Source organism: Oxyura jamaicensis, chromosome 2, assembly GCF_011077185.1.
Source record: "Oxyura jamaicensis isolate SHBP4307 breed ruddy duck chromosome 2, BPBGC_Ojam_1.0, whole genome shotgun sequence".
In the NCBI taxonomy this organism is placed as follows: domain Eukaryota; kingdom Metazoa; phylum Chordata; class Aves; order Anseriformes; family Anatidae; genus Oxyura; species Oxyura jamaicensis.
Window position 1 is genome coordinate 643,459 of NC_048894.1, and position 20,852 is coordinate 664,310.

The 20,852-nt window shown below is 62.2% G+C and overlaps 2 protein-coding genes across 2 annotated transcripts in view; one reads left to right on the forward strand and one right to left on the reverse strand.

Moving 5' to 3' along the window:
* Positions 1-1,056: 1,056 nt before the first annotated feature.
* LOC118163226 (tigger transposable element-derived protein 3-like) lies at positions 1,057-3,847 on the reverse strand. Its single transcript, XM_035319749.1, has 3 exons — positions 3,822-3,847; positions 3,464-3,615; positions 1,057-3,140 (listed from the first exon to the last, which is right to left on the reverse strand). Exons 2-3 carry the CDS (start codon positions 3,495-3,497, stop codon positions 1,327-1,329), a joined length of 1,848 nt encoding a protein of 615 aa, XP_035175640.1. The 5' UTR covers positions 3,498-3,615; positions 3,822-3,847; the 3' UTR covers positions 1,057-1,326.
* Positions 3,848-11,067: 7,220 nt separating this feature from the next.
* The window catches only part of LOC118163162 (zinc finger protein 777-like), a 16,668-nt gene continuing 6,883 nt past the window's right edge, over positions 11,068-20,852 (forward strand). The window contains exons 1-7 of the mRNA XM_035319671.1: positions 11,068-11,178; positions 11,304-11,702; positions 12,292-12,418; positions 14,076-14,189; positions 14,421-14,531; positions 15,834-16,740; positions 18,110-18,236. Coding sequence (XP_035175562.1) covers positions 11,155-11,178; positions 11,304-11,702; positions 12,292-12,418; positions 14,076-14,189; positions 14,421-14,531; positions 15,834-16,740; positions 18,110-18,236 — 1,809 coding nt within the window. The 5' untranslated portion in view covers positions 11,068-11,154. The remainder of the gene's footprint in view (positions 11,179-11,303; positions 11,703-12,291; positions 12,419-14,075; positions 14,190-14,420; positions 14,532-15,833; positions 16,741-18,109; positions 18,237-20,852) is intronic.

Below are 20,852 nucleotides of genomic sequence, written 5' to 3' on the forward strand. Positions count from 1 at the left end.
CCCCCCCCCAGCTCCCAGATGGGCACCTCTCCGTGATTCCTACCCATTGCACCCCATCCCATGCCCCCCAATGATGCTCGCTGCCCCATGCAGCACGAGGGGTGCCCCCCACCTCTGCCCTGTGCCCCCCCACAGGTACCCCTGGGTGAACTGAGCACCCCCATGGGCACCCATGCGCACCCCACCCTGTGCAACACAAAGGGTGCCCCCTTACACCCCATGCACCCCAACATCACCCGGGTGCATCCTGCCCGGTGCACTGTGTACGGTGATACTCCAGGGGACCCCCCCGGTGCACCCCAATGAATCCTGCCTGGGTCAGCTGCCCCCGCACCCCCAAACCCATTGCCCACCCTGCTCGCTGCACCCCACTGGGCACCTCAAGACCCCTGCCCCTGGAACCCCAGTGGGCACCTCTCGTGTGTCCTGCCCCACTTGTGTCCCAACGGGCACCCCCTGCCCAAAATGCCCCGTGCCCCCCCTCTGTCACTGTCCCACACTGAGCTCTCCCCGTGCTGCCCGGCGCCCGTCTGTGTCCCCACCAGCATCACCTTTTGGGGCAATGACCCAGCAGGACCCAGTTTGTACTGGAACCAAGGTGCCCTTTACCAGTCTGACCTCCCTAACGCCGGGGCTGACCCTTCCCCTGGGTCCCAGGGGGCTCCAAGGGCTGGTGGGGTGGGGGGCATGAGGTTCCCCGGGGTGCCCCAGAGCTGTGGGGACGGCCCTGTCCCATCCCAAGTCTTGGATCCTGGTGCAGCAGGGCATGGGGACAGGGTGCCTGGGGGCCCTACACGCATGGGGGGGGCTGTGCAGGGTCCCCCAGGGCACCCACGGGTGCCATCTGTGGGGCGTGGGGAGCAGCCGCAGTGCCCCTGGGGCAGGCAGCCCACGTCCCCAGCCCAGGGTGACAGAACAAAGGGAGGCTCGGGGTGGCACGGCTGCTGTCAGCAGCAAAACCCCAGCCCGGAGGCGCTCGGTGGGGAGCGCGGCGGCTCTGCTGATTGCAGTTAGTTGCAGATTGAAGTTCGCTTAAATGACGACAACCACCACCCGCTCTGCGGATTGCTGACGCTCCGGTTTAATGCACCCGTTGCAGACCTCCGGGCTCCACGCGGGGGGAGCAGCCCCCGGCCGCCTGCTCCCCGGGATCGGCTGCACCAGCTCAGGAAAGACCCCAGGGCATGGGGACACCGCCAACACAGCAGCAGCATCCTTGTTCCACTCCATCAACAGCAACGTTCCTGCCTGGGCAGCTCGGCGGTGGCAGCGGGTGCTGCTGCTGCTGCCCCAGCTCGCGGAGCCGCGGCTGAGCACGCACCCGGCTCACTGCTTGGCACAGGCGTCCCGGTGCAGGGCTCGCCCAGCGCTGGTGGACAAGGTGTGCACAGCGTCCTCCAGCGCATAGAAGGCCTGGAAGAGGTCCGGGGAGGTGGCCCGGCACTCCAGGTACCGCCGCAGCGTGGCCAGGCTGTCCCACACCTCGGGTTCCGAGGGGCAGGGCTGCACCGCCACCAGTGCCCCCGCATCCTCGCCCTCCGCCGTCCCCCCGTCCCAGTCCGCCACCTCGGCCATTTCGGCATCTGCCGGCTCCCCGAGGCGCTCCAGCCCCTCGTCCATCAGCACGAAGCGCTCGATCTGCTCCTGGCCGAACCGGACGGGTGCCAGCAGCGTGTCGGGGCTGGCGTCGGGGCTGAAGCCGGCGGCACGGAAGCAGCTGGCGATGAGCCCCGGGCGCACGTCGCCCCAGGCTTGCACCAGCATGTGCAGAGCATCCAAGAGGCTCGGCGGCTCCGAACCGCGCGCCGCCGGGAGCCGCGTCAGCAGCCGGCGCCGGTAGTGGCCCTTCAGGTCCCTGGCGATGCCGCGGTCCAGGGGCTGTGCCAGCGCGGCGGCGGGCGGCACAAAGACCATCCTGACGTTGGAGAGCTCGAGGTAGGGGTGCGCCTCGCGCTTGTCGAGGAGCAGCAGGACGCTCTTCCCCTTGCGCCGCATCTCCTCGTTGAAGTCCTGCAGCCACTCGGCGAAGAGGGGGGCGGTCAGGCGGGCCAGGCTGCTGGCGCGGTAGCTCCAGGGCATGTGCTGCAGGTTAACGCCGCGCAGGCAGCGGGGCCGGGGGCTCTGCCCCACCACCCGCAGCGCCGCCTTCTCCGAGCCGTCGGCGTTGGCGCAGAGCAGCAGCGTCAGCCGCCCGCTGGGGCCAGCCGGCTCATCCTCGGCCAGCGGGGCGGTGGTCTGCAGGAGGACCCCCGTCTCCCCGCAGCTGTACACCTCGGAGGGCGCGTAGCTGCGCAGCAGGTCGGGCAGCACCGCGCTGGCCCAGCGCTCGGCCGCAGGCTGCTCCGCGTCCCCCCTCTCCCGCGGCGGCTTCTCGAGGGCGATGTTGTGGCGCAGCTTGAAGCGGGCCAGCCAGTTGCCGCTGGGCTCGAAGCCGGGCTTGCCCAGCGCCTCGGCCAGGTTTTTGGCCTTGACCTGCAGCAGCGGGCCGCTGACGGGGAGCTCAGCCGCGCGGGCGCTCTCCACCCAGCGCAGCAGCGCGGCCTCCACGGCCACGTCCTTGCCCTCCCGCTTGCGCTTGCGCTCGGGGTTGCTGTTCTGGTGCCACTCGCTCAGGATCCGCTCCTTGTTCTTGATGATGCGGCAGATCTGGGGCTGCGACACCCCGAAGCGCTTGGCCAGCTCGCTCTGGGACACCTTGGGGCCGTCCAGCATCTCCAGCACGCGCACCTTCTCCGTCAGCGACAGCTCCTTGCGCTCTTTGCGGGGTGCCCCCACCTCCGCCCCGGGGCACCCGCTGGCACCGGGGGGGCCTCCAGCCAGCCGTGCCGCGGGGCCACCGCGCCGGGCGAAGCCCCGGCCGCAGGCACCGCAGACGTAGGAGCAGCCAGCGGTGCGTGCCAGCGGGTGCCGCACCAGGTCTGGCTTCTGCTCGGTGCCGAAGCCGCACTCGGCGCACTCGTGCAGCGGCCGCCCCGGCTGCGCGCCAGGGCTCTCGGCGAACGCTGGCAGGGGGATGAAGCCCCCGTCACCCACACTGGGGCTCGGCTCAGGGACGCCGCCGTGGCTGCAGCCTTGCTCCTGCACGGTGCCGGGCTCCGACTCCCCCTCCTCGCTCCTCGCCTTCGTCCCCAGCCATTCCCCTGCGGAGACACGGGTGCGTTTGGGGCAAAACCCTGCAAATCCCGCAGGATTTGGCCCGACACCTTACCGCGCTCCCCGTTCTCCTAGGGGCAGCCTGTCCCCGAGCTCCCTTCTCCGGCCCTGGTGCCACCCTGTCCCGGTTCACCCTGGGAAGGGTTGGCCGGGGGGCTGCGTGCCAGGGGGCTGCGTGCCGGGGGGCTGCGTGCCCGCTCCCGGTGCTCCAGCTGGGTGCCGCCGTACCCTACCGGCACCGAGGCCCCGTCCCGTGGTGGCACCGTGGCAGCAGGGTACGGCAGCCCCCCGGGAGCCCCCCGCGCCTTACCCAGGGCGACGAGGCGCTCGCGGCCCTCCTTCATGGCGCCGTCCCGGTGCCGGTGCCCGCGGGGCCTCCTCCGCTCGGGGGGTGACACGGCCGCCGTGATGCCGGGCCCTGCGGGGGGGGACGGGCGGCCGGTAACGGATGCGCACGGCGGGGACCGGCGGCAGCGCACGGCGGCTCCGTGATGCGCCGCCGCTCCCCGGTGCACGGCGCCGTGACGGAGCGCTGCCCGGTGCCCGGCCGGCCCTAGCGGAGGCACCGGGGCTGGGTGGCGGCGGCCGGGGCTGTCAGCACCTCCGGGATCCCGCGGTACCGGCCGGGTAACGGGGCGGCGGCGATGCCCGCGGCGGGCACCGGGGCCGCCCGGGAATAGACGGCGGCCGGTACCGGCTCGCCAGGCCCCGGTGAGCACCGGGAGCAGGCCCCGAGGCTGAGGCCGGTGGCGGTGGCGGTGCCGTACCCGGCCCGGCCCCGGCCCCGCCCGCTCCGCTCCGCGCCGCCGCCGCCCCGCCCGGCCCCGCTGCTAGCGGCGGGAGCGCGCGCCCCGCCCCGCCCCGCCTCTCTCCGCCCCGCCCATTGGTCCGCCGCCGAGGGGCGCCGCGCGGATTGGCTGAGGAGCCTGCCAATCGAGGCGGGGCCGGGAGGGGCGGGGCCGTCCCGGGGACCCGGCTCGGAGGCGGGGCGGGGGGGGGGGCGGGGCGGGAGCGGCGCGTGCTGGGGGGGGCGGGTCCAGGGCGGGGCGGGGCGGGGCCGGGCCTGGGAGGTGACGTCAGAGAGTTGGGGGGTGACGTCAGAGAGTTCGAGTGACGTCAGAGCGGCGTGGGTGACATCACAGGGCTGTGGGATGACGCCAGAGCACTGTGAGGTGACACCACAGAGGTGTGTGGCGACATCAGAGCGGTGCGTGAGGTGAGGTCAGAGCGCCGTGGGGGTGACGTCACAGGCCTGTGCGATGACGTCAGAGCGCGAGAAACATCTCAGTGTTCTTCAGACAGGACCTTCGGTGAAGCTGTTCTCTTCGCGATGGCTGTGGCGGGCGTCCCGTCAGCCAGGAGCACATTTCAGTAACAAACCCTCAGCTTCCGTTCCCTGTTCCCCGACCCCTGATCCCCCCCCGTCTCCTCACTGAGTACTGCAGGTTCCCAAGCTGCTCGACGCTCCTCCATACCACCTATGTACAATTTTTCTCTTCTTTTCAGCCCTTTAATTTCCCCTTCCTTCTGTTTCGAGAACCTGTGATCTTTGTTGTACTGTTCCCGCACTGCTCGCCCTGCTTTTCTCCAGCTTCCGCCTTATTTTGGAACAGCGAGGCCTGAGCATTCCTCCTTGTTATGACTGCACAGCTACCTTGGGACACAGAAAGGAACATCCCCAGGGCAGCTGACCTAACCCAACCAGAGGGATATTCCGTACCATATGATGTCACACTCAGCAAAAAAAGGTGGAAAAAGGAAGAAGAGGGGAGGGGTGGGCTCTCGGTGCGAGAACGTCTGTCCTCCTCCCGAACACCGGCTACGTGCGTTGAGGCCCTGCTTCAAGGACGTGGTCAAGCATCGCTCATTTGTGGGAAGTAGAGAGTAATTTCTTTCCTCTGCACTTCCACACAGCCTTTACTTGTTTTGTTTTGTTATTCCCTTTCCCCCTCCCTCTTCCCCTTTCCCTTTTTTCCCTTTAGTTGAATTGTTTCATTAATAGTAATATTTCCTTGCTAATATTTTTTCTCTTTAATTAAATTATCCTTATTTCAGCCCATGAGTTGTTCTTTCCTTTACTTCTTCCCCTCCCCATCTGAGGAGGGGCAGTGAGACAGCGGTGGTGGTGTTCAGCACGGTAAAACCACCACACACGGAAAAGTAATTCTCCACTGCAAAAACACAGCCTTGCTTCTCACGCTGCCACACCGAGCGCCTCTGGGCAGGGACGCTTCCCGTGCCCCGCTTCTGGAAACGGGGAAAGAGGTGGCCCAGGAGGCATAAAACCTCTCCTTTTGGAACCCTCGGGGTGTTTTGGGGTGGACACGGGGCGTTTTCTCTGTTCAATCCCCCCAGCAGTGGGAGCAGGGCCCAGCTCTTTGCAGACCCTCCCAGCCACGCAGCGCTGTGCCTGCCCTTCGCAGGCGCTGGTGGTGAGCTGTGGCACGACGTCTGTCCTCTGTCTGTCCTCTGTCCTCCGTCTGTCCGTCCAAAATGGGCTGGGATCCGCTGTCCTGGCAAGAGACCTTGAGCCATTGCCTCCTTCGGGGTGAGCGTGCAGTAGCTCTCTGGGGAGATGCAAGGAAAGAATGAAGCTTGAAACCCTCGGTGCTTGAGCCGGGACTGGTGGCACGGCCCCCTTGTCCCAAGCGCTGCCCAGAGAGCTTGGGGACACTCCTGGAGATCACCGGGTCCAGCCCAAGCAGGGCCACCTGGAGCAGGTTGCCCGTGGCCATTTCCAGAATGGGGACAGCCCTGAGGACAGCACAGAGCTGGCTGCTGAAGAAAGGTCTCAGGATGGGCTCCCGATGGCTTTTGGGACCCAGTTTTGGGGCTGGGTGCCTCCCCTGGTGCCTGCCTCCTCCAGGAGGTGCAGGTTCAGCCTCTCATGTGCATCTTCCCCATCCAGCAGGCTGGGAAGCGTCAGCCCACAGCTCACAGCGCTGCTCGGTGCACCTCTAAAAGTCAAGGGGAGTCAATCACGGCCCGGATCAGTCAGCATTTTCTCAGGAAAACTGCATTTCTGAGCTGGGGATGGAGAAAGAGAAAGGAAAATCGCCTTCCCAGCATCTCAGATCTGGAACTGACATCTCCTCATCGGAGGAAATTCAGCTGCCTGGGCTCTTTCTGCTAGCAGGCTGCCCCAGTGACACTGCTGAGCACGTATTCATGAAAAATAAAGGCACAACTCCCGAATGCAGCTGGGGCTGGGGACAGGCACCCTGAGCGCCTGGGATGCCCCTGTGCCCCACCAGCACCAGGACAACGCAACGATCCCCTCCTGGGCTCCCACCTCTCCCCAGGTTTTCCTGTCCTCGCAGGGAGCTGCGTTTGCTTCCCAGCAGGGGATTTTGGCCCTCCACCACACTGGAACACACCTCCGTGTTTATTATTTAATTTCTGGTGGTTTGCTATACATATTTTGGTGTGTTTGGAAATATGTATGCATATATTTGCCCTTACCTGCAGAGATTTGATCAGCTGCAGCAGCAGGCACGGGTCTCAGAGCAAGACCCGGATCTTTGGTCTCGTTTCCACGATGCCACCACGCAGCTGTCCCCTGCTGTCCCACCGAGTGCCCTGGGGATACTGGAGATATTCGGGCTGCCCTCTGCTGCCGTGACGTCTCACGCCAGCACGAGGACACAGGCAGAGCGGTGGCCAAGGCCCGGAGATGCTCAAGCGCTGAGAGCGGATGCTGAATGCCAATTTCTCCACATCCCCATCTCGCTGGGGCTCCAGCCTGCACCCTGCCAGATGCAGGGTGAAGACGAGGAGCCCAATGACTGAGGACGGGCTGAGGATTCGGCCCCGTGCTGATGAGCGTGGTGCTAAGGCGCCTTTCCCTACGGTGATGCCCCTGGGGCTGCAATGCCCCGCTGTGCTTTCAGCCAGGCTGGTCCCAGCACCCGTGTCCTTCTGGGACACCCTGATCAGAGTAAACTGGCCCACGGTGGAGGAAAACCCATCAGCTTGGGTGGTGTTGCTGATTCCTGCAGCAGGATTAGCCCTCCCGCCCCTCCTTGTGCTCTCAGCTCCCTTGAGATGAAAAATCCCCCCGGATTCCAGCAATTTTTGTGCCCAGCGCCTGCTGGTGGGACTCGCAGTGGGTTTTGCCAAGCTGGCATCTATTGGGCTGGACAAAACCCTGGCACGGCCCCCAGCATCCCAGTCCCACCAGGACAGAGGGGCTCGGGTGGGAAGGGACCTCAAAGCCCACCCACTTCCAACCCTGCTTGGTGAAATTTAAGTGAATTATTTTCTCTTTCAGAAAAGAACGCTTATTTTTTCCCCACCAAGTTTATTATTTTTTCAAATATCTGCATAAAGCAGAATTCGCTTTCATTTTAGAAGCAGCAAATCTCAATGAAATTTAAGTGAATTATTTTCTATTTCAAAAAAGAACACTTTTTTTTTTTTTTTTCCCCCCCAGGTTTAGTAATTTTTCAAGTATCTACATAAAGCGGAATTAATTTTCATTTTTGAAGAAGTAAATCTCGATGTCAGCTGGATGTTAGAAAACAGATATTATTTAGAAAATAGATAATAATAATAGGTAATAGATAGTATTAATAATATATAATAAAGAGCAGTCGGGCGTTGGGACGGGTTGCCCAGGGAGTTGGTGGAGTCACCGTCCCTGGGGGTGTTCAAGGAGAGGTTGGACGTGGTGCTTGGGGACATGGGTTAGTGGTGACATTGGTGCTAGGGGGTGGCTGGACCAGGTATCTTGGCGGTGTTTTCCTTAATGCTTCTGTGATTCTGTGTTACACTGCTGAGAGGCTAGAGCCTGAGCTGGAAAACGTCGTGTGGGACACAGGAGGTGCGGGGCAGTCCCTGTGGGCAAGGGGCTGCCTTGCTCTCAGGCAAGCCAAAGGGCCCGGGGGAGCCAGCCCCAGAAAAGGGTCCCTCAGCCCCCCAACCCTGCTCCTTCCCCACGTGAGGACATCTCCCAGGCAGTCCCTGGAGCTGGATCCACCAGAAGATACGGAGGAGGCAATGGAAGTGGAGCCACCGCAGCCAGAAGGGACCCGGCACTGCCCCGGCACGTCTTCACCCGGTGCCATCGGGAGGCACCAAGTGCAGCTCAGCAGTGCCCGGGCAGCTCCCTGCTGGCTGCTCAGGCCCCATCCCAGGCATTAGCCTGGAGCCCCCAATCTCACGGGCATCCCGCAGGCTTGCCTGCAAGATCCCGGCAATAAACAGCTCTTGCCAGTTCTCAGGGCTGTGTGAGTGCTTCGTTCCCATCCCAGCCCTGTGTGACAGGTGGCACCTCCTGCACAGAGCCTCGAGGAGCAGCACAAGGGAGGACACGGCTCCCTTCGGCTGCCCGAGGAGTCCCCGGGGGCCACCTGCACCTTCAGCCCTTGTGGAAATAGACTGAGGGGTGAAAATGGGAGGGTGAGCGATTAGAGGGGGCTAAGTTCTTATGCTGGGAGTGAGTTTCTACATCTGAGTAATTGGTAACGGCAGACGTGGGGAAGGCTGAGGTACTCAGCGACTTCTTTGCCTCCATCTGCACTGGTGGCCGGGCTTCCCAGGTCCTTCATGTCCCTGAACCCGTAGATGGAGGCTGGGGGAGCAAAGTCCCACCCGCTGTAAGTGAAGAGCAGGTTTGAGACCACCGGATGAATCTAAACAGGTACAGGTCTGTGGGACCTGGTGGCATGAATCCCAGGGGCCTGAGGCAACTGGCTGATGGAGCTGCCAAGCCTCTCTCCATCATAGCTGAAAAGTCCTGGCACTGGGCCATGTCCCTGGTGAGTGGAAACATGGAAAGGTCAAGCCCCTACTCTTCAACAATTAAAACAAAGAATTGACCAAAGAGCACTACTCTTCAACAATTAAAACAATTAGGGGACATTTCTTCTCAGAAAGAGCTGTCAGGCATTGGAACGGGTTGCCCCAGGGGGGTGGTGGAATCTCCATCCCCGGAGGTGTTTAAAAGACGTGTGGACGTGATGCCTGGTGTGAGAAAACAGCTCAAACAATTTTCTTCAGACAGGACCTTCTGAGAAGGTATTTTATTCGCCATTGCTGTGGCGGGCGTCCCGTCGGTCAGGAGCGCATTTGGTAAACAACTCCGAACCTTCTCTTCCCTGTTCCCCGACCCCTGATCCCCCCCCATCTCCTCACTGAGTACTGCAGGTTCCCAAGCTGCTCGACGCTCCTCCTTACCACCTATGTATATTTTTTCTCTTTTTTTCAGCCCTTTAATTTCTCCTTTCTTCTGTTTCGAGAACCTGTGATCTTTGTTGTACTGTTCCCACACTGCTCGTCCTGCTTTTCTCCAGCTTCCGCCTTATTTTGGAACAGCGAGGCCTGCTCCTGTCCACTCATCTCCTTGTTTTGACTACACAGCTACCTTGGGACGCAGAACACAGCGCATGCAGTGCTGGGTATTGCAGTGGGCGGTGCAGTGCTGGGTGTCCCGGTGGGTGCAGTGTCACTGTACTGGGTGCAGTAGTGGCAGTGTTGGGTGTTGCAGTGCTGGGGGCAGCGCTGGGTACTGCAGTGCTGGGTGTTGCAGTGGGTGCAGTGCTGGGTGCAGCACATGCAGTAGGTGCAGCACCGGGTGTTACATGGTGGGGTGTTGTAGTGCTGGGTGTTGCAGTGTTGCTGATGCAGTGCTGGGTGTTGCAGTGCCGGGTGTTGCAGTGCTCACAGTTGCAGCGTTTGCAGCTGCAGTGCTGGGTGTTGCAGTCCTTGCAGCTGCAGCATTTATAGTTACGGTGCTGGCTGTTTGCAGTTGCTGTGTCGAGTGGTGCAGCACCGGCTGTTGCAGTGTTTGCAGTTGCAGCACCGGGTTTTGCAGTGTTGGCTGTTGCAGTGTCGGGTGTTGTACCACTTGCAATTGCAGTGCTTGCAATTCACACAGTTTGCAGCCACACTGTTTGCAGTTGCAGTGTTGGCTGTTGCAGTGCCGGGTGTCACACAGCTTGCAATTGCAGTCCTTGCAATTCACACCGCTTACAGCTGCACTGTTTTTGCAGTTACAATGCTGGATGTTGCAGCGTTCGCCGTTGAAGTGCTGGTGTTGCAGAGCAGGGTGTTGCAGTGCCGGGTGTTGCAGTGCCGGGTGTTGCAGTGCCGGCTTGGTCACAGTGCTCGCAATCGCAGCGTTTGCTGTTGCAGTGCTGGGTTTTGCAGTGCCAGGTGTCACAGCACCGGCTGTCACACCGTTTGCAGTTGCAGCACGGGGTGTTGCAGTGCTGGGTGTCGCACCGTTTGCAGTTGCAGTGCCAGGTGTTGCAGCGCCAGGTTGGTCACAGTGCTCGCAATCACAGCGTTTGCAGTTGCAACGCCGGGTGTTGCAGTGTTGGCTGTTGCAGCACTGGGTTTTGCAGTGCCAGGTGTCACAGCACCAGCTGTCACACCGTTCGCAGTTGCTGCGCCGGGTGTTGCAGCACCGGGTGTTGCCGTGCCGGGTGTTGCAGTGACGGGTGTTGCAACGCCGGGTGTTGCAGCACCGGGTGTTGCCGTGCCGGGTGTTGCAGTGCCGGGTGTTGCAGCGCCGGGTGTTGCAGTGCCGGGTGTTGCAGTGCCGGGTGTTGCAGTGCCGGGTGTTGCAGTGCCGGGTGTTGCCGCGCCGGGTGTTGCAGTGCCGGGTGTTGCAGTGCCGGGTGTTGCCGCGCCGGGTGTTGCAGTGCCGGGTGTTGCAGCGCCGGGTGTTGCAGCTCTTGCCATTCGCACCGCTTGCAGCCGCACCGTTTGCAGTAGCATCCCCGGCTGTCGCAGCACCGACCACCTCCCCCTTCCCCCCCCCTCCCCGCCAGGGGTCGCTGCTCCTCTTCCTCCTCCTCCTCCTCCTCCTCCTCCTCCTCCTCCTCCTCCCCTCCCAGCGTGCGCCGCGCTCTCGGCATGGCCGCGCTGCCCTCTCCGCCCGCCCCGCGCCGCCGCCGTTGCTGAGCAGGCGCCGGCACCGCTCCGCCGCTCGCCCCCCGCCGCCCTTCGCCCCCCACCCCCGCCCTTCGCCCCCCACCCTTCGCCCCCCGCCGGGCCATGGCCGACTGGGCCCCCGCGCAGGTAAGCGCCCGCTGCCCCGGTTCCTTCTCCCGGTTCCCTCCCGGTTCTTGGGGGCGGCGCCCCCCCGCCCCACGGTGGTGCGGGCAGCGGTGCCACGGCTCGGCCTTGTCCCTCCCGCCCCGCAGGACCTGGAGTGGGCGATGGAGCCCCAGGAGCTGGCTCTGGAGCAACCCCTGGCAGCCCCCGAGGAGGGCCCCGGCGGCGAGGCCGAGCTGCCGGCCGCCGAGCTGTCCCTGACGCTGGTGACCGAGGTGCAGGCGGTGGACAGGAAGGTGGACGCGCAGGCGGCGCAGCTGATGAACCTGGAGGGCCGGATGCGGATGGCCGAGACCAAGCTGATCGGCTGCGAGAAGACGGCCGTGGAGTTCGGCAACCAGCTGGAGAGCAAGTGGACGGCGCTGGGCACCCTCATCCAGGAGTACGGGCAGCTGCAGAAGCGCCTGGAGAACATGGAGAACCTGCTGAGGAACAGGAACTTCTGGATCCTGCGCCTTCCCCCCGGCGCCAAGGGCGAGGTCCCCAAGGTAACGGTGCCCGCTGACCCCAGTGCCACCGCCCCATCTCCTGTATGGGACACAGAAACCCCCACCAGCAGCCACGCTGAAGGACGGCCGTGGTGCGGCTTGGCCCATCAAGACACGGCTTGCCTGCTCGCTGAGCACCAGCACGGGTCCTTTAGTGTGGTTACGTGCCCCTCGGCACGTGTCCGTGGTGCTCACACCCTATGTGGGGCCGTGGATCCCCTGGCACGGATGGGTCGGTGCTCGAATCACGCCAAGCGTGACACGGCGTGGCTCAGCCCCACGTGCCTGCCCGGGGCGCCCAGTTCCTCTTCGGAGGCGGTTGCTGCAGAATTGTATCAAAAACGAAGTGAGAAGCGAGCCTGTGCTGTGTGCCCGGCGAGTGGCACTGCCTGCAGCACGGGGAGGGTGAATGGGGCGCGAGGGGTAGGCAGGCGACGGGGGAAAACCCCATCGTATCCCTTCACCGGGCTGCCTGAGCTGAGGCACGGGGCAGGAACGAGACGTGTAGGAGTTTGAGTGAGGAAACGTCCCCAGATGTTTTCTTCAGCAAGAGGCAAAACAGCTGAGCATGCGTTGCTTCTAATTGCAGGTCCCGGTGGCGTTCAGTGACGCTTCGTTTAGCTTCTCGGAGGAGGAGTGGAAGAACTTGAACGAGTGGCAGAAAGAGCTGTACAGGCATATCATGAAAGGCAACTACGAGGCCGTGATCTCGATGGGTAAAGTCTGGCTGGGGTTTGCCCCGCGCTTGCTGACGTCCCAGGTCTTCCAGGGCCAGGCTGTGCCTGGCGGATCGGGGAGGGTGGGTGCTGAGCGGGTCCGTCCTCAGCACGCTAGGTGCACAGGGGACGGACGGTGTGAGCATCACCGCAGTGACCCCATCTCTGTGGCCGGTAGGAGCTGGGCGAGGACCTGGGTTGTGAAGAGGGGAAGCCGCAGACCCTCGAGCTCAGTGGTGATGGGGAGAACGGGGAGCTTCTTGGTCCCGCAAAGGTCCACAGATCCACTGCGCTGGGGGCATCAGCCCGCTGCCGCTTCGGGCGAGTGCAAGCAGCAGGGGGGTGCCCTGCCTCGGGTTCCTTCGAGCCCCGACTGTAGGTGATCAGCCCCTCCGGCAGCAGAGGTTTCCTGAGGAAGCAGAGCGAGGGTTGTCCACCTGAGCGCTCTGCCTGGCCCCAGCCTCATGCCGGGGAATGTTTCTGTACCAAGATTTTTTAATATCTGCTTCTGCAGCTCTCAGGGAGAGCCAGAGGGCTCAGGGCAGCGCGTTCGAGGCTGCAGGAACATGCCCTGCGGGCGCCTTCCCGTGCTGGCTGCGGGCCATTGCTGTGCTGCACCTCTGGAGGCATGCTGCCCTCACGAGGGTTTCGGAGCTCCTGTGTTTTGAGAAATGGTCTTGCCTTGGCTGAGCGTCCTTGTGCAGCACTTGGGAGCAATGACATCCCTGGTAGACAACCATCCCGCCCTCAGTTCTGGGCAATCCAGGGCCTTTCAGCCTGTTTTTTTTTTTCCATTTTTTCCTTTTTTTTTTTTTTTTTTAATTATTTTTTTAATCATTTAGATCGTTCTCATGCACAAGAGAAAAAGGTAAAGGATAAATACTGCCCCCGTTCTCCTGGTTAAAAACCGATCCCGCATCCTACTCTGGGTGCAGAGGAACGTAACGGTCCTACTGGAAGGGAGCTGTGGGTCTGAGCCTGGAGCTTAGAAAAATGTATCTGTGCTTAATCTGAAGGTTTCCTTTTCTTGAGTAACTGGGTTTGGAGGCGAGGTCCTCGCATAAGGCTAACGGATCCAGTAGAGCAGTGGTGGAAATGAATGCCCAGAGACAAACGCTTGTTGTTTCAAAAATTAAGTTTTCCGCTCTCCCTGCTAGGAGAGATTGTGATTTTTCCCCTTTCCCGCACCAAAATCCACAAGCAGCCTGTGCCTCGGACGAGTAGGAAGGAACGGTTCTGGCTGTGGCAATCCGGGGCCGGAGGGAACCGTGTGGGGAGGGCACCTCCGCTGCTGCCGCTGGCTGACAGCTCTGGTTCTGTCCCCAAGCTGAAGCTCCCATTGCAATGGATCCGCGGACCTTAGCACAGAGGAGAAGAGAGGAAGCCTGGAGGTAAGCACAGATGCATTTTCTTATTCTCCTCCTCACGCTGCAGGCTGGGAGGTGCTCCTCACCTGAGCAGCGTGTGCTCCCGCAGTCCGCTCATGTTCCCAGGGCCCAGACAAGGTGAGCGGTGCAGGTGTGTGAGAGCATCTTCCTAAGCCTCTCTTTCCATTACCCGTCCTCCCCAGCAGCGAAGGAAGGTCGGTGGGCAAAGGTTGAGGAGTCTCTGTCCCGCGAGGCAAGGGAAACGTTCTGATCCCTCTTTTCACACGCAGACACTGCCATTTCAAAACCCGACCTCCTGTCGCGGATTGAGCAAGGAGAGGATCCCAACGCCGAGGACCAGGAGGACTCTGAGGGAGGAGAAACTCCCACAGACCCCAGCACTGGTGAGCCATAAAGTTCCCGGGACTCGGTGGGGTGACGGAAAGCAGCCGCAGCCTGTCTGTGCTCTTCTCCTTGCTTCTGCCGATGCGTTTTGCCAGCATGGTCCTGCAGGTCAGGGTGGCTTTGTCCTCCTCGTTGGCTCCTACCCGCTGCTGCCGTCGTCCCTGAGATCCCCTGTAAAGCAGCTGCAGGGCGTGAGCGTAAACTCACGCTGTCCTTCCCTCTGTGCACAGAGTTTTCCTTTCCTGGTCCCGACGACAGCTCGTGGGGTAAATACGAAGAGACTCTGGCTGAAAGTCACGACGGCTCCGAGGAGGAGGAGAGCATGGAGGCCCCCAGTACATGTGAGTTGGAAGCGCAGAGCTTCGCTGAGCGCTGCGCAGAGGTGGAGGGGCAGGGAGAGGCGGGCTCGGGCTCCTGGCTCTGGCCGGGGACGGTCCCCGCATGAGACCCTGCCGTCACGGCGGTCCCTGCCAGCCTCGCCTCGGGCTCGGCATGGAGCTGGACGACAGACATCGCAGACGGATGGCACGCGTGCTGAAGGAGCCCCGGTACGCGAGCAGGGGGCTGCCAAAGCAGCTGAGGGCTCCCTAGGGGGTGCGGGCCGCCCGCACGGGGTCAGCTCAGCGAGGCAGCGCCTTTGGCCAGCTTGGAGGCGGAGGTGGGCAGGCAAGCTTCAGTGGCTCTAGCAGCAATGTTCTCACGAGGCTTCCACGAATATGTAAAGGGATATTTTTCACAGCTTCCTGCGTCAGCCAAGTGTGAGGCTTTGTGGCACGGCAGAAGACACAACCGTGCTGCTGCCTGTCACCCCAGGTCCCTGCTTCGAGGCAGGGGAACACGTAAGCCGCTTGGGGAAGCGTATCCTGCTAGGACGTGTCTGGTTTCCTGGCCTTGTTCTCACAAGCAGCTGACCTGCTCTGGCTGGTGCTTTTCCAGAATTTCAGCCCGATCCGTACCAATCGGCCCCGTTTTCAAACTGCACGTTTACACCTTTGGCAAGGGGACAAGCAAGTGGAGAGGCAGGGAGCGATGAGCAGCCTGCTCTGGGCGCACAACCTCTGGGCATGCCTTCACCTTCGCGTGCTTTGCAGAAACCTGTGGCTTTGTCAGGCCTTTCCCCTTTACCCCCAGATCCTCCGTGCTCTTTTCATCCTCTGTTTGCCAGGGTCCTTGGCAGGAGCTCTGAGTTACCTTTAACATCATGAGAGATCATTCGGCCCTAGGCCTAGGCATCATACAGGCCTAGAAGAAAAATAGGTTTTATTCCCTTGCTTTCTCTCTCTCCTTCTCTTTTTTTAATTTTTTTTACATTTTTTTGCTTTTATCCTGTGCCACACGCCCTCAGTGACACGTTCTGGTTTACCTCTTGCTGAGAAACCCGCTTTTTCCCTTTGCCTAGCTGAACAGAGAGGTCTGTTACATGGAGAGGTCCCCAGAGTGTCTGAGCTTTCCCCAGAAGTCATGATATTTGGGCTGTATTTGTATTGCGGTACTGCCTAGCCAGCTCCCGCCAGGGCTTGCAGCCCCGTAGTGCCAGGTACCATCCTGGTGCACAAAGCACCTCTGCCCCCAAAGGGTTGCGGTCTAAATAACGCGGCCGTTCTTATCTCAAAGAAATGACATGCATGTCTCTGCTCCGTCAGATGCGCAGCAGTGTGATGAGGAAGGTCCTGACAGCCTTGAGCTTCCTAGCTCGTTAGCAGGAAAGTGGGAAGACGTTTTCTCAAACCCGGAGGAAGAGGTAAAGCCGAGCGGCAAGAGTCGGGGCGGGTCGACCCCGCAGCAGAGAGCCGCGACGGGCAACGGGCTGAGGCGCTCCGCTCGCCGCGGGAGAGACTTGGCAAAGAAGGACGCCGCCGAGGAAGCGGCCGCAGTGGAGGGGCCGTACATCTGCTGCGAGTGCGGGCAGAGCTTCCTGGACAAGCAGCTCTTCGCTGCCCATCAGAGAGCGCACGCGGGTGAGGAAGCCTGCACTTCCCTGGAGCCCGGGGAGAGCTTCAGGCAGAAATCCAAAACCTCTCCGAAAGGCCAGTCCCGCTCCAAGGCGTCCAAGCGCGCCGACTCGGAGAAGAGCTCCGCTTTCAAGTACGGCTTCGTCAGGCACCAGGCGAACAACATGGTGGAGAGGCCGTACACCTGCTCGCAGTGCAAGGAGAGCTTCAGCCTGGAGGTCAGCCTCATCTTGCACCAGAAGCTCCACACGGGGAAGGGCGACGGGCCGCTGACCTGCACCTACTGCGGGAAGGACTTCCGAGACCTCTCCAAAGCCATCCGGCACCAGCGCATCCACACGGGGGAGCGGCCGTACCAGTGCACCGAGTGCGGGAAGAGCTTCATCCGGCGGGACCACCTGCTCAAGCACTGGCGGGTCCACACCGGGGAGACCCCGTACCAGTGCCCCGTCTGCGGGAAGCATTTCCGCTACAAAGAGTCTCTGAATTGCCACCAGAAAATCCACTCCCGCAACCCCCGGCCCACGGAGGAGTCGCAGCCCAACCTGGAGTCGGCCACTCAGACGGGCCACTTCTGCCTGAAAAAAGAAACTAAGCAGTAGCGCCGCGCTGGGTGGCCGGGCAGAAGGGCTCGCGGTTACGATACGGTCTAGCCGGTGGACGTGCAGCACGTGCTGGGAGGTGAACTTGTATCGCAGCTCATCCATGTGGTCATGCTACAAAGCCCGCTTTGTCGAAGCATCGTAGGAATTCCTCGTAAAAACTCTGACACGAAGGCCTGGGCACCTCTTGAGCCCTGCGGGGTTGCGTGGGACTTCCACAGCGGTGCGGGCCTCGTGCTAGTTGTCCCCCCGCGCAGGTTTGGATTTTGCCCGTCGGGAACGCTCCTGGGAGCTTCTCTGGGGTCTGTATTTAGCAGGTGTTTCCCCACCTATCTTTGTGCATACTGAGGAGTGACAAGCTTTCGCTTTTCGTTCTTTCCCACTCGTTTCACTGCGAGGCTGGACGCGAGGGAGGGAGGGGAGCCGCCGCTCCGGCTGCGCTGCCGCACCTCCAGCAGCAGCCCTGCGCCGCGGGGCCGGGGCCAGGGAAGAGAGGCGAAGGAGGGACGCGGTTAGGGGCGCGACGCAGAACGTGTCGAGGGCAGAAAAGCAGAGAGGGGAGAGCGGCAAGGAGCAAGGTGAGAAAAAAAGGTGTAGGAGGCAAGGACGTGAAGGAGGAAGGGCTGAGGACATTGCAGCAGTTGGAGCCGGGAGGGCAGCGTGTGGGTGCGCGGAGGCACGGTCGGGGGTCTGGCCCGGAGAAGAGATGTCTCTGTTCTTTTGAAGGATGTTGCTTGCGCCAGTCAGGCTGCAGTTTCCCTCTGGCCCGAGGGAACGGTGCCGCTGGTCCGTCATAGGAACTCTTGTCGATGAAGGTGATTTTATCCTTATTTTTTGACTGGGTTTGGTCTCACACTCAGGTAAGTCAGGCAAATGAAAGGAACTTCTCCTAACCCCTGTAAAGAGCTGTTTGGTTTTTAGTTAACCTAGAAGTAGGATAATTATTATTATTATTATTATTATTATTATTATTATTGTTATTATAATACAAGGAAACGTGTGGCACTATACTTCACTGTTGAACTAAAACACTTAAATGTATGAGGTAACTTACCGGAGTTTTTCAGACGTCTCTGTAAATATCGGTTGAATTCTCTCGGAGCTCAGTGGTGTTGTTCCCAAGGTGACTGTGAGTAGTGTCTCTTCCGCTGTGTATCGTCGGCTGCTGGTTTGTGACTGTGTTTTGTAAGAACTTTTGTAAAGTCTGTCAATACAGTGTTTCCACTCTGAAGCCCGTGTCGGGTGAGTGATCACAGCCCCGTTCCCCTCGCCCGTTCTCTGTGTTTCTCTCCGGCGGTGATGGCTGCCCGCGCTCGCCCTGCAACCGGCTGGTATTCTGCCAGCATTTTTCCAGGTGACGTGCAGAACTGGTGAACTGCACGAGCTCAGCAAGGGCCGCTCCTGCCCGTTCCTGTCCGCGCCCACCATCCGAGGAGCCGCGTCCTGCGCAGCGCTGCTCGGCGCGGCGCTGGGGCTGCTGCGTGTGCTGGCGGTCGGCCTTTGGGGGTCGTGGTTTTAAGCTTTTTCCTCTGCTGACGGCTGGAAGCAGACTTTGGTTTCACACGAAAACATCCCTGCACCTCCAGGAGCTGGCCTGTACCGTGCACTAAGGCTGGTGCCAGCGAGCTGCTGCCGAGGTGGAGCAGGGGCGCTGCCGCCGACTCGCGGACTGGCCCTGCAGCACCCACCGGTGGGTTTGAAGACCCCCACGTGTACTCCACAGATTCATCCTTCCTCCCTCCCCCAGCTGGGGTGCCCCCGTGGCAGCCTGGCAAGGAGGGACCGGGGCGCATGGGGCCGCAGGAGGGCGGCTGCTGAGCGGGGCAGCGCTGTCGGCGCGCTGGGTTTTGCATCACGGCTTCCTCGCCTGCACCTACCCACGCTTTTTTTGTACCGGGGCTGCCAATAAATGGTTCCTGCCAGGCCTGGCCCCACAGGGCAGCGTGTGCCTGTGTCTCGGGGGGGGACTCGGCCCTGGCCCCGCGGTGCTGCGGGAGGGTCCAGCAGCACATCGCCCAGCTCCTTGCGCCCTCCTGCCTCCACCCCATCCCCTCACCCCTGTATGGTTTGGGGGTGCTGGAGGCGGGTCCCCTCTCTCCGGGGGTGCCTGCCGAGGGACGGCTGCCTCGGAGCCACACCAGCACCCGTGGATGTCCCCGGGTGCCTGCGCCAGGACCTCGGCTGTCCCCGTGCCGTGGGAGCGTGCATCCCCCTGGCCACTTCGCCACCTTTCCTCGTGACTCGGTGCATGGAGCTGCAGGGTGGTGGCCGCAGCAGGGGGCTCAGGGGCTGCGCGTTGGTGCTGCCTGGTGGAAGCCCCCGTTTCCTCCCTGGGCAGCCGCCCGGCTCCTGCTCCCGCTCACTCTGGCAGCAATCCCATCCCGCTGGCCCGAGCCTGGTGGGGTCTGGGGATGAGTGACCTGCCCCGATCCTCCCTGGCTGCCTCCTAGCTCCAGCTCCCGGTTTCTCCCCATTGCTCCAGTCGTGGCTGCCAGATGAGCCGCTGGCTGTGCCAGAGGTCCCAGGGACAGGGCTGCGTTTCCAGCCCTGTGTCCCCTGGGCTCCTCTGCTGGGCTGAGGACAAAGACTGGCCCAGGGTGACCGTCCCCTGTCCTGGTCCTGCATGCAGTGGGATGGCCAACGGAGCCCTGACGAGGCCCAAGGGATGGGGACGAGCAGGGTGGCCGTGGGTCACAGCCAGCAGGGGACACACGGGGAGGTGGCACTTGGCTTCGCTGCTGTGCTGGGACACCATGGTGCAGGTCAGCAGAGCCGGAGTGGGGGCACCCAGACAGCTCCCCCCCCGTGCTCTGCAGCATCCATGGGGGACGGGGCTGCAACATGCAGCGGGGTGGGCTGTGGGGATGGGATGGAGATGGGGTGGGGATGGGGATGGGGACGGGATGGGGATGGGATGGGGATGGGGATGGGATGGGGATGGGGATGGGGATGGGATGGGACGGGATGGGATGGGATGGGATGGGACAGGCTTGTGGCACGGAGAACAAACGGTGCTGGATGTGGCAGCTTCCAGCCCCCGGGGCAGCAAGCACGTGCTGAGCATGAGCCCTGTGCACATGGGCACGGGTTTGTATTTGCGGTGTATACGTGTGCTGCCTGCATGTGCGTTATACGTGCATTATGCATACATGTAATTAATACATGCGCAGCGCAGGGCGCTCACGTCGACACTCGCAGGGGCCTCATCCGGATTCTTCTCTGGCGGATCGTGATGCAGGTTTGCCAGAGGGACATAGATGCATATTAAAACTCGCTATGTGTAATAAATAAGTGTCCATCTCCCTCCATACGCACGCTGTGGGACCGGGCAGATCTCCCTCTGTCCCTGCCCAGCGGCTGCCCCCGGGTCCCAGCTGGCAGCAGGGCGAGGGATGGGGTCTCCAGGCGGGGGGGACAGGCTGGGCGCAGGGACACGCCGTCCTCGCCACCCCTCGCCAGTCCCTGCACCTGATCGTCCCCAAAGCGCCCCAGCCCTGCCTTGGTGCCTCCAAAGCACCCCCTGCCATGGCCCGCCCCCCCTCCAAGGGGCTCTCCCCTCGCCCCCCAGCAGGGACCCCCACCCCAGAGCTGTTCCCCCGGCTCCTCCTGATGGGTGCTGTCCCCAGGGACAGCACGGGGGGGCTGGACCTAACGGGGGGTGACAATTGGGGTCCTTGCTGCCATCGTGCACTTGGGCTCTCCCCTGATGTCCCCAAGTGTCGGTGGGCAGCACGTGGCCGTGCCCCCATTTCAGCACCGCAGCGGTGCCGGGATGCTGCCTCGTCCCTTCCCCCCCCCCGTCCCCTCCCTTTTTCCGCAAACCAAAGGGTTTCCTGCCCATCCCCGTGCTCGGTGTCACCGACTTCCCCCCATTGTCACCCTGTGCCAGGGGGCCCCGAGGTCGGGAACAGGAACGGGGCCACAAGTTGTGCATGGGGCCAGGACAGGGCTGAGCGGGCACAGGGATGGGGTGGGGATGGGATGGGGATGGGATGGGGATGGGATGGGGTGGGGATGGGAATGGGATGGGGATGGAGATGGGATGGGATGGGGACGGGATGGGGATGGGGATGGGGATGGGGTGGGGATGGGATGGGGATGGGGTGGG

Bases quoted from the DNA above. Each gene is read 5' to 3' on its own strand.
- LOC118163226 (XM_035319749.1), bottom strand. From the start codon at position 3,497: ATGAAGGAGGGCCGCGAGCGCCTCGTCGCCCTGG. The intron at 3,141-3,463 runs GTAAGGCGCGGG...GTGTCTCCGCAG, and splicing joins CGAGCGCCTCGTCGCCCTGG to GGGAATGGCTGGGGACGAAG.